General features: G+C 38.2%; 1 protein-coding gene across 1 annotated transcript; it reads left to right on the top strand.

Annotated features, from left to right (window-relative positions):
- The first annotated feature begins 1184 nt into the window (after positions 1-1184).
- Positions 1185-18472, top strand: LOC107592615 (vacuolar protein sorting-associated protein 53 homolog). Its single transcript, XM_016282149.1, has 18 exons — positions 1185-1283; positions 1375-1494; positions 4370-4448; positions 4558-4701; positions 4791-4933; positions 6471-6612; positions 6744-6842; positions 7743-7837; positions 8835-9077; positions 9468-9615; positions 9711-9793; positions 9907-9985; positions 11952-12100; positions 12205-12274; positions 12357-12494; positions 16283-16387; positions 18024-18232; positions 18354-18472. Exons 1-17 carry the CDS (start codon positions 1255-1257, stop codon positions 18195-18197), a joined length of 2040 nt encoding a protein of 679 aa, XP_016137635.1. The 5' UTR covers positions 1185-1254; the 3' UTR covers positions 18198-18232; positions 18354-18472.
- The last annotated feature ends 564 nt before the right edge of the window (positions 18473-19036 follow it).

The raw sequence follows: 19036 nt of genomic DNA, 5'->3' as shown, positions 1-19036 counted from the left end.
CATTTCTGGCCATCTGTGAAAGTAATGCAGTGCAGATAAGAGGAAGGGCAAAGGGAGGAAGGCAGGAGAACAATAGCAAAGCTCTGTCCCTGTGTCCTCAATATGGTGAAGCGATATAAAGGAATGCATGATCTGTTGGAACCATATAAGTTATTGGCTGATATTAAAATGATTTTAGTATTGAAAAAGATATGGATAATAAATAGGTTTTAATATTGAATTAATAGTAATTGACGTGCATGTTTATTTCCTCTAGTTTTACTTTGGGATTACCTTTGCCAACATATATAATATGTAATCAACAAATGTAATTATTAGCAAATCTCAAAATGAACGTCCATTTTTGCACTGTATGTTACTGTGATGCCTAAATTAATTTGTAACATTTAAAATGGTTGAAATGATTTAAAATGATTTTTTTAGTGTTTAATTTATTTTTTATTTAATTTGTTTAGACCGAGTCGTATAGAATTATTAATATCGGCAATTTATTGGTAATTTATAATGAAATACTACTTATATAATAATATTTTGTTCAAAAATGTGGGGGTTGTAGGATTTAAAAAATTTATAAATTAATACTTTTATTAAACAAGGATGCATTAAATTGATCAAAAAAGAGGATAAATAGATTTAAATGTTTCAAAAGATTTCTGTTTCAAACGATTGCTGTTCTTTTGAACCTTCTATTCATCATAGAATCCTAAAATATCAGCACAAAATATCAACACAACTGTTTTCAACATTGATAGTAATTATAAGAAATGTTTCTTGAGCACCAAATCAGCATATTTCTGAAGAATGAAGTGACTCAAGACTGGAGTAATGGCTGTTGAAAATTCAGCTTTGACATCACAGGAATAAATTACATTTTAAAATATAGTAAAATATAAAGCGGTGATTTTAAATTTGAACAATATTTCATAATATTGCTGTTTGTACTAGTTTTGATCAAATAATTGCAACCTTGGTTAGCATGAGAGACTTCTTTTGTAAAAATTTAAAACCTTACCGACCCCAAACTTTTGATTGGTACCGTATAATATATTTAATCATATAATAATAATAATATATTTAATCATATAACAAATACAATCATAATATAATAATTATCAGCCAAAATGTCAATATCTGTGCATCTGTAATGTATCTAAAAATGTGCTTCAGGTGAAAGAGATAACACGGGATATCAAGCAGCTGGACCACGCAAAGCGTCACCTGACCACTTCTATAACCACCCTCAATCACCTGCACATGCTGGCTGGCGGTGTGGACTCTCTTGAGTATGTTTATGCAAAATACCTTCTCCCATGTTTAGTCCATTTGCTCAGTCCTAACAGTGTGCTAAAAGCTTGTCTAATTGTGCCTTTGCAGAGCTATGACTCGAAAGAGGCAATATGGGGAGGTGGCCAATCTCCTTCAGGGTGTAGTCAACGTGCTCGAGCACTTCCAGAAGTACATGGGCATCCCCCAGATACGTCAGCTCTCAGAAAGGTAAGTGCGCAAGCCTCACTCACACACTGTTTATTTGACTAAATCATGGTGCTGTGAGTCTGTAGATCCTGTTTGTTTACTGTTTAGTGACAAAAAAGTGACATTACATGTGGCCAAGTATGGTGACCCATACTAGGAATTAGTGCTCTGCATTTATCCCATCCTAAGTGCACACACAGCAGTGAACACACACACACACACACACACTGTGAACACACACCCGGAGCAGTGGGCAGCCATTTATGCTGCGGCGCCCGGGGAGCAGTTGGGGGTTCGGTGCCTTGCTCAAGGGCACCTCAGTCGTGGTATTGAAGGTGGGAGAGAGCGCTGTACATTCACTCCCCCCACCCACAATCCCTGCCGGTACGAGACTTGAACCCGCAACCTTTGGGTTACAAGTCCGACTCTCTAACCATTAGGCCACGACTTCCCCCAAGGTGATGCAGCACAGGAAGGAAATCTGCATCACAGTGGCTCATTGTTTACGTTTTTTTTTTTTTCCACTTTGGCCTTTCCCCCCAGCTCTTTGTTTTGAGTCTTTCCCAGAGGAGGTGCTCTCTCTGGTTTGGGTGGTGCAGTCCCTGTCCCCTGCAGACTCAGAGACTGGGCCTTTTGTTAGGAAATAAACAGGTCTCCGGTCCCTATGATTCTGTGCTCCACGTTGCTTGTTTATGTTGGATGCTCTGATAAAGCTGTTGTTTCATTAGCAGATGGCAAGGAAGGGGGTGTTTGATGTGGAAAAACAATTCCCCTGATTGTTCCAGGTTCTAAATGTTTCTCTGGAAAAGCATGTATCTGCACTTCCTTTTCAGTGCCCCTGTAGTCAAGTTTACCCCATTGGTTCATAAGACCTTTCACAGACGGACCTCATATGTTAAACGCCATCCTTGAGTGATGATGAGAGTTTGTTTGGTTGAGCATGCATTTGTACATCAAGCGAATCCAGTGTTTTGTTAAAACAGCATTTAAGTTTGCCAAAGTACATCAGTGGTTTCTGACCGCTCCGTGACTCTCGGCTTTTTCTCGTCTGTTTCTTTTGTGGTGTAGAAAGAGATTATATTTGATGAGGGTGGGGACTGTGCTTAGGAATTCACAATGTAAATAATATTAGCCCCCCTTTGGTGATCAGATGGACTGATTTTAGCGCTGTTGTTTTGAACTACACAAGCTTACCACATATTATGAGGACAAAAAAGTCTTGAGGAAATTCTTTCGAAGTCTAATTGGATTTTTGTGATGCTTAATATTAGTTCATGCCAAATATAGAGAAACTGAGATGCTTTCATTCTGAGCCCGACTGTCCCTAAATGGAGATGTCTGGTTGGTTTTGAGGTGTGGCAGAGATGTTTGATCAGGGGCGGCAGCTGAGGGATGCGTTGCGGTTCAGACAGTGTTGAGGTCTTAATGGAGTTGGTGAGAGAGCAAATTGGCAGCCGTGTGCCACGTTGAAGACTGGTGTCTGACTGGCAAACACATGTGTCTCCATCTCTCTCTTTCGCTCACTCTCCCTCTGATTATCTTTGTTGTTTATTTTGGATGACACTTGTGTTGAGTCTGCTTGCGCCAGCAAATAATCCAGAAATGAAAAGAGCATCTTCTAATCATCAAGTCGTGGTTCATCCAAACCCTTTTGATGGGATTGGGTTTACTTTACACTGCCTCTTAGATTTCTGAGACTTTGGTCCAAAGTACAGTTTGGCCTTGTTAGTTAATACAATTTGAATTTACATCTGTTTTCTTACAAGTAGCTGATATTTCTGTCTCTGTTCCATTTATTTCCCCAGTGCTAGTTGTTCTAAGAGCTGCCATCATTTAGAGGGATCTAAGTACTAGCTGTTCACTTTGCCCTAATAGAGACTGAGACACGGATAGACCATGACTAGGGATGTAAAAAGTACTGGTATTTAGTTTCAAAGTTAAATGTAGTGAATATACCAGTCTTTATACAGTATTGGTGGCATTTGTTTGCATGCTCTGCAAGGAAAGCTTTGTAGTGACGTGACTACACAAGGTCAAAATGCCTGTCTTGACAAAGTAGCAAAGTAACAGTGGGTTTATGAAAGTAAACATGCAAAACAAAATGTTTCTCAAAATATGGGATCAATGCATTAGGCCTTACAGTTTATATGTAGTAGACATGCCATTGTCATTGATATTAATCGAACAAGATTTACAAGAAAAGGAGAATCCTGCCCTTTATTGATTCCACTCACTGCTCTTAATCTTCATTTCTAAATTTCATTGTTAAACTTTTAACTAAACTTTTGTGAGTTTAAAAAAAAAAAAGTTTTTACTTTTTAATTCAATTAGTGTGTTCAGTAGTATCTTCAAGGGAAGTCGTGGCCTAATAGTTAGAGAGTCGGACTCATAACCCAAAGTTTGTGGGTTCGAGTCTCGTACCGGCAGGAATTGTAGGTGGGGGGGGGGAATGTACAGCGCTCTCTCCCACCTTCAATACCACGACTGAGGTGCCCTTGAGCAAGGCACTGAACCCCCAACTGCTCCCCGGGCGCCGCAGCATAAATGGCTGCCCACTGTTCCGGGTTTATGTTCACGGTGTGTGTGTTCACTGCTGTGTGTGTGCACTATCGATGGGTAAATGCAGAGCACTAATTCCGAGTATGGGTCACCATCCTTGGCCACATGTCACGTCACTCACACTTTAAGTAGTATATATGTTAGCTACTACGGAGTATATTTATATTTGTTCTAACAGAATTAGTGTGAAGTATTGTAAAATTTCACTTGTATTGCTCTAGATTCTAACATATTGGTATCATGAATTTATTGCTTTTAAAACTCATTAGACACCAGGGAATCCTAAGACCACCAGGAGACTTGTAAACACTCACCCATCTGTTTTGCTCCTCCTCAGAGTTAAAGCTGCACAGAGCGAGCTTGGCACGCAGATACTGGCCGACTTCGAAGAGACTTTTCCTGCCCAGGGGTCAAAGGTACAGATGCAGTGCTCTGATGAAAAGATTATAAATAATCACCTCTCAGTATTAGTGCATAGCCAGTCTCTGTATCATTCCTGTGACGCATTTAGTTTGATATTTACAGAAATCTGGAGGTCCTAGCATTGTTCTCAGAGATGCCTGCTTGGTGGCAAATGTCCTGGATCCTCGAATTAAGCAGGAGATCATCAAAAAGTTCATCAGGCAGCACCTTTCAGAATACCTAGTGCTCTTCCAAGAAAACCAGGACGTAAGTGTGACCTTGTGCGTCCTGTACATGCTGAAATTGTGCTATACCATCACACTTACGGTCTGTTCTGTTGTTTGTCCTGAGTACAGGTGGCGTGGCTCGACAAGATAGACCGGCGCTATGCGTGGATCAAGCGTCAGCTTGTGGACTATGAAGAAAAGTATGGGCGAATGTTTCCTGAGGAGTGGTGCATGACCGAACGCATCGCTGTAGAGTTCTGTCATATCACCAGGTAATGGTCGAACACCTCACACTAATGCTGCATTCACATAATATTGGTCCTTTATCAATTCTTGACTTGTGAAAACCATCCATGTCATTAGTCAGATTTCCATCCACATTTTTATACAAATATCGGGATATAGAATGTTGGGTGTAAATAAAATTTCCATAATGCCATTAAAACATTGCTCGCCTGAGGTGGATGATTTATTTTTTGACATTCACATATTCACAAAAAAGTCATTTGCAATTGCACATGGGATAGAAATGCTGCTTTTATTTGTTATTTTTAATTGTTTTTGGAATAATTTATATTTTTAATGCAAGAAATTTACAACTTGAATGGAAAAAAATATAGTCGATCTTCTAATTACATGTAAACGTTCGATTAAAGCTTCAATTTCTCAAACTTGTTTGTTATGTGATGTTGAATACAAATATCCTTTGTATAGTTATAAATATCTTTATAACTAAAGATTGTTACATTTCCATTCAAGTTTGAGTGCAGTAAGATTTTTATTTTTGTCTGAAAGTAATTAAAACTATAATAATTGTAATATTTCAGTAATACAATATTATTGCTTTACTGTGTTTTTGATGAAATAAATGCATCCTTCCAGAGAATAAGAGACGTCTTCATAAACATTTAAAAATTGTACTGACCCCAAACTTTTGAACCGTAGTGTATGTTGCTAACTACATTTTTTTGTTAACTATTTTGTGTAATTTTACTGTTTTTCAAAGATTGAAAAGAGAATAAAGAGGTGTAGCATTTCTAGTGATTATGTATATTTTACTGTCTTCAATAATAATGCCAGACATGGATACAATGTGGCGTAATTAGTGTTGCCATAGAAACAAATAATTTTTGAGTCTGGAGACATGAGCAGTTCTGAGTAGAGTTGTAATTACCGTAATTCTGATGTGAGTGCAGCATAAATCCACATCATCTCCATAACCCTATTGAGAAAATACACCTGGGGTTTACATGTGCATTTAGAGGTTAGCTTGGAAGACTAGACATTAGACAGCACTCAACTATGGCATGATTTAGCAAAAGACATAATTGTGCGCAGTATGACATGAATGATTAGATGGAAAGGAACTGGTTACATGTCTGGGATTTCAGTACTGGTATTGACAGTCTAAAGTAGGCTGTGTGTGTGTGTAGTCTATAGTCAAATTCCTCTCGAGAGTCATTACAAAATCCTCAGTGTCTGGAAAGAACGTTTGAGGTCCACTGTAATACAATCTAATATATTTCTCTTTTTTTGACCAAGCTTTATGTAAGAATGGATACACCACACCACCATCTTCTTCCTATGTAGGCTTATTTTCTTCACAAAACGATTATTTTTCAAGCTGACAGTAGCTGGATCTTTTCTTTTGATTACAACACTGATCCACTGTGGTTTCCTTCAACAGCCAAACCAGGCTTCTGCACAAACTAGCCTATAAAAGCAGTGACCTGAAGCCTTAGTCCTACTTGGCAAGTTAGCTTTTACTGACAAACTTGTGTCTATGTCTGTTTTTCATTTTCTCATCAGAACCGAGCTGGCCAAGCTGATGCGAACCCGTGCCAGGGAGATCGAGGTCAAGCTTTTGCTCTTTGCTATTCAGAGGACCACCAATTTCGAAGGACTGCTGGCTAAACGCTTCTCGGGCTGCACCTTAAACAACGGGCCTGGGGTGAGACCACGCTTGCACTATGTTTTGGATGCCATGCCTGTTTGCTGCCAAGTACAAAAAGGTTTTACTGGGGCGTGAACATGCTGCTAATCTGGCGGTTTTGTAATGTTTCTTCTCCTTTGCTCTCTCAGCAGAAAAAACCTGAGACTCCTCTAGAACCAACAAACCCCTTTTTGGAAGACGAGTCAGGAGAGGACAACGTATCAGAAAAGGATGAAGATTTGGATAGAGTGAGGCTGCTTAACTTTATTTGCATTCTATTATGCAGCAACGACCACATTTTTACCACATGCAGTCCACTCCACCCATCTTCTGATAGAAACTGATACCGCATTTGGTGCCATTCCAACATGCAATTTACATTTCTTTCTAATGTAGTTTGATTTGACTTGCATCTGAACTATGGCTTGAATCAGGCACATATTGTCTGGAATTGACGTGTTATGAAAACATTCAAGGCACCGTGTGTTTAGAAGTCTTTATTTGCCGTCTATTTATCAAACTCTTAAAGTGTACTTTAATATAACAGCTTGACTTTGGCTCCGATCCTTTATTTATTGCACACTTATTTCCTTTTATCTTCAAATTGGCAATGATCTCAGTATCAGGAGTTGTAAGAACATTTCTGGTGATTTGGATTCCTTAGAAGTTCACTGTTATCACTGTGATGTTTTCGCTATACGATTTCCTCCCACTTTCCCCATCACGCTGGTGCCAGTGCAGCACACAGCTCAAATAGAACTAATATCAAACTGAATGAACTAAAACTAATAAATACAATTAAATAAAAACTAAACACACTTTTTGTTGTTTTCATCCTACTTTAACAAACTTATTTTATTACAAACTTATTTTATTTTATCTAGTTGCCAAGACAACATTTCTCATTTTTATTGTTTAACTTGATGTACTAAAATAACTAAAACTAATAAATGTAAATGAATCAAAACTATATATACATATTAAAAAACAAAACAAAATGTAATAAAAATAACAAAAATTAAAGTGAGAACAGAAAATATTTTAAAAATCTTTAAAAAACACAACAAAAACAGTAAAATAGTAAATCAATACTAAAATAACACACTTTTTAAGAAATTCTTGATTAAGTACTTTTTTGCTGTTCACAGCCAAAGAAGCCTAAGGCTCCAGACAACCCCTTCCATGGCATTGTGTCCAAGTGCTTTGAGCCTCATCTCTACGTTTACATCGAGTCGCAGGATAAGTGAGTGAAATGTGCTTGAACATTGTGCACAATCATATCAGATGAGTCACACAAGTATTAGTCCATTCATTTCAGGGTCATTTAAGGGCCCTCCTTACCAACCTCCATTTCAGATGCACTTGTGATCTTCCCTTTCTTGTACGGGAATATTTGTTCTAACAAAATATCCCCCCCCCCTTTTTAGTAGTTCCCTTGATTGACTCTCTCCGCCTCACCACTGAGGTAAAAATGGTTCCCATTAGCTGTTCACCACACATGCTGCAGACAGCCTAAAAACAGCAGCTGATTTATTTCTTCACTTGTCTTTTCTCGTTCTTTACCTCTCTTTTTCCTGCTTACCCTCTCTAATCCCACGAGGCTCCCAAGAAAAGAACTTTTTGTAAAAGGCCCTTCTCTGGCCCATGTAACACTCCGCTGGCACTGCCTAAAGCAGAATGAACTTTCTGTTAACAATGGCTTGCATTATACCAGTTCACACTGACCTGTCTGGCATGAGAGTGTCCACATTCTTCTCTTGGGGTTAGCATCTAACTGATTACTCAGTGCTGAGAGAGATGGCCTATTTACTGACCTTACAATACATTGCTGTTCAAAGCAAGTTTAACACATTGTGATTTCAGTGATGGTTAGATATGTGGTGTTAGCTTTGTTTTTTAAATAGTTTGTAAATTTGACAATGCTTTGTTACCAAGTTTTTTTTTTTATTTAATTGTATTTTTTGAAAATATTTTATTTATTAGTTTTTCCAGCAAAAACGCATTTATCCCCCAAAAACCTTGCAAACATATATATATTTTTTTATTTTGTAGTTTTTTTTTATTACCAATAAAAATCTCATATCTTTTATTCTGTTCTGTTTAACATACATTTTGCTATCTTTAAATCCATTCCACAGAATTATGCAGATTTTACCTCAGAATATGTGCAGCAAATGCAGCTAAAGTCTGCAAATTCCGTCTAGTCCTACTGGCATTAATCATTTTGTTTTCTGTCTTAGAAATCTTGGCGAGCTGATCGACCGTTTTGTTGCTGATTTCCGGGCACAGGGTCCCCCTAAATCAGGTACAGATGAGGGAGGTGCTGTGCTGCCCAGCTGTGCAGATCTCTTCGTGTACTACAAGAAGTGTATGGTCCAGTGCTCGCAGCTGAGCACCGGAGAACCCATGATTGCTTTGACCACCATCTTCCAGAAATATCTACGCGAATATGCCTGGAAGATCCTCTCTGGGAACCTACCAAAGTGAGTCGAGCCATCTGACTGGTCTTCACATGACGCTTTTTTCCCCGTCTTTCTCCCTTTTTATGGTTAAAATTTGATCCTCCTAGTCACTGGGGATTTCATTTAGGGTGTTATGCTGTGGTGATGCTGGGTAGGAGAACGAGTGGTCGTCTCTGTGTGGTCTCATTTGTGGGGTTTCTCTGTGCTGCTCTTCAAAGCAAAAAAAATCCCCACCCGTCGCCTTGTGTGGTTTTACCCCTTATTGTCTTTGGAAGTTTCAAAAAAGATCTTTGTTTTGGAGAAGCTGTCTTGTGGTTTCCATGCAGTCTTTCTTGTGTTTCTTTCAGCGGGAGGGCCGGAGGGTTGAGTTAGGGTGCTTTGGTAACCATGTTTGTGCATGTTTGCATGCAGGACCAGCACCAATAGTGGTGGTCTGACCATCAGCAGCTTGCTGAAGGAAAAAGAGGGATCAGAAGTGGCCAAGTTCACAATGGAAGAGTTGTGTCTTATTTGCAGCATCTTAAGCACGGCTGAATACTGCCTGGCTACCACACAGCAGGTGACCCATCACACATTCTTCATTCACATGTTACAAATAAATAGGTTTTTAAATTTTTTTTTTAATGATTCAGATGTCCTATATCATGTCCACAGTTGGAGGAGAAGCTCAAGGAGAAGGTGGACAAGTCCCTAATGGAGAGAATCAACTTAACTGGGGAGATGGACACCTTTAGCACGTAAATACCAGTCACACTAACTTGATCCTCAATGCCAAGTAAAAACATATTTGCCCAAGGAAATTAATTACTAGCTGTTAAGTAATTTTCCCATGAATCTCTCTGTTTGGCAGGGTTATCTCAAACAGTATCCAGCTCTTGGTTCAGGACCTAGATGCTGCATGTGATCCAGCCCTCACAGCTATGAGCAAGGTACCATATCGGTACCATAGCAGTTATCAGACAAGTTTAAAGTTTAAGTTTTTATAGTGTAATTTATCATACCTACTGAGGTTGGATTGGATATTTAATTGAGATTCTAATTTCCCAGATTTGTTTTTTGATTTAAATTACCTTTGCTGTTATATAACACTCACTTAAAGTTAATCTATAAAAACACTAATAATTTAAAGGGATAGTTCACCAAAAAATGAAAATTACCCCATGAATTACTCACTCTCAAGCCATCACAGGTGTATATGACTTTCTTCTTTCAGACAAATACAATCGGAGTTATATAAAAAAATGTCCTGGCTCTTCCAAGCTTTATAATGGCAGTGAATAGGTGTTGAGATTTTGAAGTCCAATAATGTGCATCCATCCATCATAAAAAGTACTCCACACGGCTCTGCGGGATTAATAAAGGCCTTCTGAAGTGAATCGATGCATTTGTGTAAGAAAAATATCCATATTTAAAACTTTATAAACCATAATCTCTAGCTGTTGTACGCGTGTTCATGAGAGAGTGGCGTTTCAGCGGATGACGCAGGTGTAGTGTAAGCTCCGGTGAGAAGTGACGAATGCGGAAACGGACTGGAGAGAGCAAAACAAAACACCGGTCACGAATTAGAAGTACAAAACGAGGATTTGTAAAGAAAAATGTCAGAGGAGAGCTGTCCTTTGCTGTAAACACAACTTGGTTCTAGTGAGACTAGTATATTCTCATCGGAGCTTATGCTACGTCCTACGTCATCTGCTGGAACGCCACTCTCTTGTGAAAGCACATATGACAGTTAGCGGAGGCTAGAGATCATGGTAACACTTTTATTTTAAGGACCAATTCTCACTATTAACTAGCTGCTTGTTAGCATACATATTACTAGTGTATTGGCTGTTTATTAGTACTTATAAAGCACATATTAATGCTTTATTCTGCATGACCATATTTTAGATCCTTAATCCTACACCATACCTTAACAACTACCTTACTAACTATTAATAAGCAGCAAATTAGCAGTTTATTGAGGAAAAACTCTTAATTAATAGTAAATATGTGTTCCCTATTTTAAAGTGTAACCTATTTTTCTTGCACAAAAGCACAGATTCACTTCAGAAGGCCTTTATTAATCCCCCAGAGCCGTGTGGAGTACTTTTTATGATGGATGTACTTTATTGGACTTCAAAATCTCAACACCCATATACTGCCATATGGGTGCTTGGGAAGAGCCAGGACATTTTTTTTATATAACTCCGATTGTATTCGTCTGAAAGAAGAAAGTCATATTCACCTAGGTTGGCTTGAGGGTGAGTAATAAAAAATTTATATTTTTTATGGGGTAGTTTTCATTTTTGGGTGAACCACCCCTTACATTCAACGCTGTTGAATGTAATCTTTAGCAAATCTCAAAATGTTTTTTTGAATGTTGACTGTTGAATGTTGTGATGCCTAAATGTTTATTTTTAAATATTAGACAAAATTGTACAAATAATTTTAATATCAGCTGTTTATCGGTTATTGGCCATAATTTGGCTTATTGGTATCAGGCAGAATTTGAATATCAATAAAAAAATTATTTTTATTGAATAAAACTTTTATTCTTTGCATTTATTTTAATATTTTCAGCTTTTATTTTAATTTCAGCTTAAGTTTCAGCACTTTTGCTATGTGCTTTTCTCATTTTTATTAGTTTTTTAATGTTTCTGTTTAGCCTTAATTTTTGTTTTAGTTTAGTAATTTTAGCGCTTCAACGTAAACTTATTTTACTTCATTTAGTTGCCAAGGGAACATTTCTAGTTTTCAGTGTTTTCATTGAGTTTTTCCATCTAATATTTATTTTATTTTATTTCAGCTTTATTTCAGTTTGTAAAAGTTTTAGTTTTTGTCAACATTAAGAATGTCCAGAGTGTCTTTAGAATATTTATACTAGCCTTGAAGTTGACTTTCTGTATGTTTGTACAGATGCCGTGGCAGAGTGTGGAACATGTGGGAGACCAAAGCCCGTATGTGACCTCTGTAATCATGCACATCAAACAAAATGTGCCCATCATTAGAGACAAATTGGCCTCCACCCGGAAATACTTCACCCAGTTCTGCATTAAGTTCACCAAGTCAGTACCGGAGCTACTCACTAATCAGTGCAACAAAGGCTCTTTCATAACACAGCGTTTGCTCAACTCCTACTGACTGTTTTACTTTCATCCATTACTTTCAGCTCCTTCATTCCAAAGTTCATCAACCACCTGTTCAGGTGTAAGCCAATCAGCATGGTTGGAGCAGAGCAGGTAGGTAGAGATTTAGACACTGGGATGCTTGGGTTTCATGGACCTTCAGAACATATGTACGTATCTTCATTCTTCTGAACAGTTACTCTTGGACACACATTCCCTCAAGACCGTTCTTCTAGACCTCCCTTCCATTGGCTCTCAAGTGGTCCGTAAAGCCCCGGCCAGCTACACCAAAATAGTGGTTAAAGGAATGACTCGAGCGGAGATGATCCTCAAGGTGGGAACCTTACGTGCATTCACGGCCATTAAACATTTGAGAATTCGCTCACCCGATTCTGTTTTAAACAGGCCTCCCTGATGAGAAGCTCAATACAGGAAAGTCTTTAATGATCAGCTGCTCATAAAGCTCTGCGTGGTGCAGCGCAGTTATTTACTAAGCTGTGCACGTCTGGTTTAATGAGCTCTCTCTGAGAGACAGGAAGTGCTCACATGCCTTAGCTTTCCTGCCTGCAGGCTTAGCAGTCCACAGTTTAATAATCCTCACTCATAGATCTCTACTTATATTTACATATAGACTTGTGACATACAATGGGGTTCAAACTTGTCCACTTTTAATGACATATTTCTAATTGAAGTTTTTTTCTCAATTGAAATTATATTAAAAAGTTAATATTATTAAGAGAGAAATGTTGATTTGATCAGAACTAAGTGACTGGTTGTCCCCATTTTGATTTAATGACAGCCACATTCAGACCAAAATGTTTTTCATAAGTGATTTGTCTTTTCAGACTAATGTGTAAAAAAACGGCAGATGGCCTAAATGAAAATTTCACTCTCTGACAGTAGGTGGCGCTAAAGCAGAAAATCCCTGGTTACTCTGGTACACCGAGCGCTGCACAACTTTCTGTTTTTGACACCTTGTCACAGAGAAGCAGGGAAGTCAAACAGCATTTACAACTTTTCAAGCAGCTGTTCAAATGTTAGTATTTCCATTGGTGTTTACCAAACACCACTAAATACAACAGTACAGACAGAGACAAGAAAGATGCTTCCAGATTCTTCCTCTACAATTCACTGTCAGTTAGTGAAACAGTCTATTCGTGAGCATCACCAAGTCGTAGTTTTATGTCACAGCAGCGTCTCCAGGCACATGACCTATTGATTGTCCATTTTTCTTCTCAAAGTGATGGAAAAGAGGTGAGAACACCTCTTCATAAGTCTGTTGCATTGATGGTATGCAAATGTTCATGTCTGTCTCAAAAGATGCATGAACGTCCATTTTAAAATGTTTATCGCACCAGATTTTTGCATTGAACAATTTTTGGTGTGAACAAGACTTAAATCCCTTTTAAGATCAAATCATTTTCACTCAAAAAGTGCCGTGATGAATATTGCCATTTTTTAAAACTTAGGTTGCATGATGATTTCTAACCCAATTATGCACCTTTATAAGTTCGAACATTAGAGTATGTCTACATAATTCAGAAGCACAAGGAAAGTCATGTTTTCCATGATATGTCCCTTTTACTGTTATGTGTAGACAGATGTTCTGGATTGACGTCTGAGCTCTATGTTGTATCAAATACAACTGGAGGAATGGATGGCTTGTGCCTCAATGGATCTTCTTCCCCCTGATCTCCAGACCCACCTTCTTCTCCCTGACCCCTGTCTCCAGCCCTAGGCATATTAGGCTCTCCGGGGCTTTCCTGCTCCTGGTCTTTTATCAGCTTTAATCCACCTAATGCTCATACTGGGTTCAGCTCTAATTGTGCAAGATCATGCAAAGATAATATTTAAAAGTCGAAAAGCATTATAAGAAAACATGGGCCACTTTGATAAAGACTTACAGGAATATATCTTGCTCTCAGTGCCATAGTCCAGTATCTCTTAAACAAATTTTATTAAAATTATGCTGGTTTAAGTACTCTTAGGAAATTATATTACTCATAAACACGTTTTGAAGAAAGTCAACCCTAAATGCTTTTTTGAGTTTTTAGCAAAAGCGAACTTTATATAGGTTTTTAAATTGTTCTTTTATAGTATTTCAACTTGTTACTCACCATGAAAAAAGCCAAGGAAGCTGGCATGGCTTAAAAAAACTAATCAACCAACTTAAAGGGATAGTTCACCCCAAATTTTTTTTGATTCTATCTTCAATTATTCACCCGCATGTTGATCCAAACCCAAAAGACTTTCATTCATTTTCAAAACACAAATGAAGATATTTCTAATGCAATAAATAAAAAATAAAGCTGAACCATTTTTACTTGATGCTCAAGAACAAGAACATTGATTCTCACAGAAGCTCAAAACATACTTGATACTTGTATTGCACAAGCACATTTTTTTGATCCATATTTTATGAGCTCTATGTGTGTTGATCATTATTTATATGCGAATAAAAGCCTATTCATTAGAATTTCTTTTATAGTGTTTTATGAATTTTTTTGAATCATGAAGGTTTGCTGGAATAGGCTTTCATTGGTGTAACAGGAAATCTCTCAGGTTTCCCTAAAAATATATTCATTTGTGTTTCAAATATGAACGAAAGTCTTTTGGGTTTGAAACGACAACAGTAATTGATTTTTGTGTGAACTATCCCTTTAATAGCTGAGTTATCTTTGTACTGACAACCTGATCTTACCACAACATGAGCAGCCAGATTTCACAATACAAGACAAACATGATAAACACATGACCAGTGGCCATTCATAGACACTTGTAGGTCTGCTTAAGAAACCCTTGCATACGGTGGGTCTTTAAAATCTGGTTGGCATTTAATGATTGGCTTTGTTGGGCCCCAGGTGCCTCTTAGGTAATTACCATCTTTATCAGCATTTTGTTCTGAGGTTCCTGGAAGAGCGGTCCAGGAAACCTTAACATCAAGGTTTCTGCTGCCATGTGGCCAAACAAAGCATGGGTTATTTTTTGTGTTCTACTTAGTGGAACAATAGCACAATCATTTGCCACCTCAAGCTCGCTGTCGTCATCAATCGTTGATGAATTACATCAGTGAAGTGCGACACCCGTTAAAGTGGTTTATGGGTGAAATGGGACCTCATTGCTGGTGGTGGCTTGGCTTTCCACATGATGCTCATTACAGGGTAAACGTGGAGAGTAATCTGTTAAAGATGTCTTCACTTTTTCTCTCTTTCCTTGGCTGGGAACGGTTTCCTGCCCATCCTTGGGCCCAAACCTCAGAGAGATGTGAAGCTGAAGGAGGCTGCTGCTGCCTGTGAGACGTGGCTGTTTTCCATAGTCTTCTAGTTTTTTTTTTTCATTTATGCCTGTCTCATTCCTACCCCCCCATTGTGGCTCTTTTGGAAATGAACGGAAAGGCAGACTTTCTCCCCTCCTCTCGTTTTCTCTATTCTTTCTCTTTTACGAGGTAACTACAACAAGCCTCCTCAAGGCTTTTCCTTGGCCTGTCTCCAGGACGGTCGCTAAGTAAATCACTCCGTGGTAAGGAAGGAACGTTTAGAATTCAAGACCGTCTGAAGTGTTCCGTGTCCCACTTTGCTTTGACCCTTATCCGCATATCCTGGCTTATGCCTTCAGGTACTGAGAGTAAAAAGAAAATAAATAAAAATGGATATTGTATAAAGGGGAATGTTGCACAGGATGCTAATTAAACTGTCCCCCCCCAGTTGTATCTGCCAGCCATGTGTTCTTCTGCCCTCTTACAAATCCTCTTAGTTGCAAGATGCACAGTTAAACATTTTTTCCCCTCCCAACCTTGGAGGGAAAAGAAACCGATTCACAATGCAGGCCTGTACCCCATTTATCCTCTTTTTACTGCTCAATTGAGACTCTCATTATACCCCACAAAAAATTACCGATGAGGCTAATTCAGCTTCATTCAAGCATAGAGTAATTATGCTGTTAAAAGAGCACCTTAAATAGACACTTCAAGTTTTTGTCTTTGTTTGGTGTTTTATCTGTCAGATCACTGTATTTTTTGTCTCCTGTTCCCAGAGTGGCGGGTCTCATGTTGTAATGTTTTATTTTTGAGAATTTGGAGAACCCAGCTGGAGTTTAACTGACTTGTTTCTCCTCCCCTCTCAGGTGGTCATGGCCCCTCACGAGCCGTCCGTGGTCTTTGTGGACAACTACATCAAGCTCCTTGCTGACAGCAATCCTGAGACGTTCCAAAAGATTCTAGATATGAAGGTGAGTCTGTTTTATTTGCATCAGGGGTTTGCATCATCCTCATATTTCACGAGATCCCACCACCAGTAAATCAGGGATTCCACATAAAAGGAATTTTAAAATGGATAAAATCATGTAATATGTATATATACATTGGGGGAAATAAGTATTCAACATGTCAAACATTTTTTTTATTAAACACAGTTCCAATGCAGCAATTCCCATGAAATTTTGACCAGATGTTGCTATTAACACAAGAAATCTATGCAGAAAAAGAAATCATAATATTACAATCCATAAAAAAGTTATGTTTAATAAAGTGGAATGACAGGAAAAAAAGTATTGAACACGCTAAACAAAAGTAGTATGGAAAGACAAGGCAAGGCAAGACAGCAGCTGATTTCACTAAGTAGCTCTTCCTCTCACCAGTGCAAATAAGAATCAGCTGGGTTAGTGCATGTTGATAGGTTAGAAAAAGGCTTACCCACCTCTGAATGCAAGTATACAAACATCTCATGATGGGTAGAGGCAAAGAGCTCTCCCAAACCTTTGCAATAAGATTGTTGTGGTACATAACAACGGTACTGGTTACCAGGGTTGGGGAGTAACGGAATACATGTAACAGCATTACGTAATCAGGATATGAAAATCTAGTAACTGTAATTCGTTACAGTTACATCAAAAAACAAAGTATTCAGATTACAGTTATATTTTGTAAAAAGTGGGAATACTATCAGGATTACATTTGTTTGATTTAAAATTAAATGAGTATTTTGACATAACGCTATATATTTAGCGCTGCATAGTTCCTGGTTCTGTTGACACAGCGTAAGCTATGCATGAAGACTCTTGCTTTAACAAAGACTACTCAACCAACTTGAACATTTGCAGGTACGAGTCCCACAAGCATGGAAATCATCATGTTAGCTAAAATTTACTGTAGTGTTTGTTAGGGATTTAAAATTACATGGTGTGCATGACTGCAGTTGTAAGTTTTCTAGCCGAAAATTAGCCTGAAAATGTAGAAATTAACATGAGTGTCCCCACACCCCGGATCAGTCAATGAAATAAAGAAAGATCATAGCATTTCAACATGTAGGCTTATTTTAAAATAGATTAATATGTATATGGTGTACATTTTTTAATGTTGTGTATAAACTATATTTATTTTTACTTGTACATGTTAAAGAAAAAAATAAATAAATAAAACTGTATAGCCACTAGATGTCTGCATAGCCTTTTATATGAATATACGGCCTGCAATATCTAGATGGTGAAACAAGACACGATTTTTACATTTCAAATAGTTTTTACTATAGTTTTTATTCGTTTTAATTTTAACGTCATAGTTAAATAAAAGTACTTAGATATTGCTTTTACATATTTACATATGTAACTTGAAGTAATCAGATTACATTACCTTTATATTGTGGTACTTGGATTACGTTACTGAATACTTTTTTTAATGAAGTAATTTGTAACTGTAACAGAATACATTTTAAAAGTAACCCTCCCAACCCTGCTGGTTACCGATGGATTTCACAACTACTAAATGTACATCACTCCACCATCAGTCGGCTATGCACATAAATTATTGAAAAGCTCTTTGAAATTCATTGGTCAAAAGTGTCTACCTCTTTCCCTCTTAAATCTATAGGGCCTAAAACGGAGTGAGCAGAGCACCATGCTGGAGCTTTTCAGGCAGAGGTTGCCTAATCCGCCATCAGGACCAGACGGTGGCCCATCATTGTCCTTCAGTGCCCCCACCCCTGAACAAGAATCTTCCCGTATCCGCAAACTGGAAAAGCTCATCAAAAAGAGGATTCAGTAAATCAGAAGGAACTTTATACCCATCAATCTAATAATGTAAGTGCTCTGTCTAGATATTCAGCACGGCCTGGCAACATCTCTCCACTCCAGTTTTATCATACTGAGAATGGTGTATAAATAGTACTGCTATGTCTTCTGTATTTATGTTCTCTTACAGATCATGGTTTAACTTTGAGGCTTTCATGACTTGCATTACTATGAGCTTTATGATTCAAGTCCTTTCCTGAACTTAAACACATTACTGGCATGTATGAGTCATTTTGCCCCCCCCCCCCCCCCCCCCCCCCCCCCTCCCCCCACACACACACTTTTTTTCCCTCCACTTTACAACACTAATACCCCCAGTGTCATTTTACTTTGCACAGTTCTCTGAAATATGCTTGTACTTAAAGCAAAACAGAGGGCAGTGTGGCTCAGAAAAGTAACCTGTTGCTATTCTGGCACAAAGTCTTCTGGTCTGGGATTTCAACATCAAAATGATTTAAATCCAGGGTTTTTATAATTGTCCCCTCACTATAACAGCAAACGGCTGTGTGGAACTTGGCTGTTGCTCTGGGTAAAGGTGCCTGTGGAGTAGGAGAGTGAGATTTCAGGTCTCAGGTGCTCCACAACAGAGGAGCTTGGGATTTCCTGTCTCCTGCTGAAATGACAAACCAGTTGTTTTGGGTTTTTGAAATACTTTCCCAGGTTGGGGTGAAAAAAGAAACATGTTGTAGATGTTTTATCCCTACAGGAGCTGTAAGCAAGAAATATTTACCACCCGCGCTTTCCCATGGTAGACACATTTTCTCCACAAACAATAACTGTAGTTCATGGGAGATTATTGGAATGCAGATATAT

Source organism: Sinocyclocheilus grahami, unplaced genomic scaffold, assembly GCF_001515645.1.
Source record: "Sinocyclocheilus grahami isolate Dianchi unplaced genomic scaffold, SAMN03320097.WGS_v1.1 scaffold155.1, whole genome shotgun sequence".
NCBI classification, from domain to species: domain Eukaryota; kingdom Metazoa; phylum Chordata; class Actinopteri; order Cypriniformes; family Cyprinidae; genus Sinocyclocheilus; species Sinocyclocheilus grahami.
This window is presented reverse-complemented; position numbering and strand designations above follow the sequence as displayed.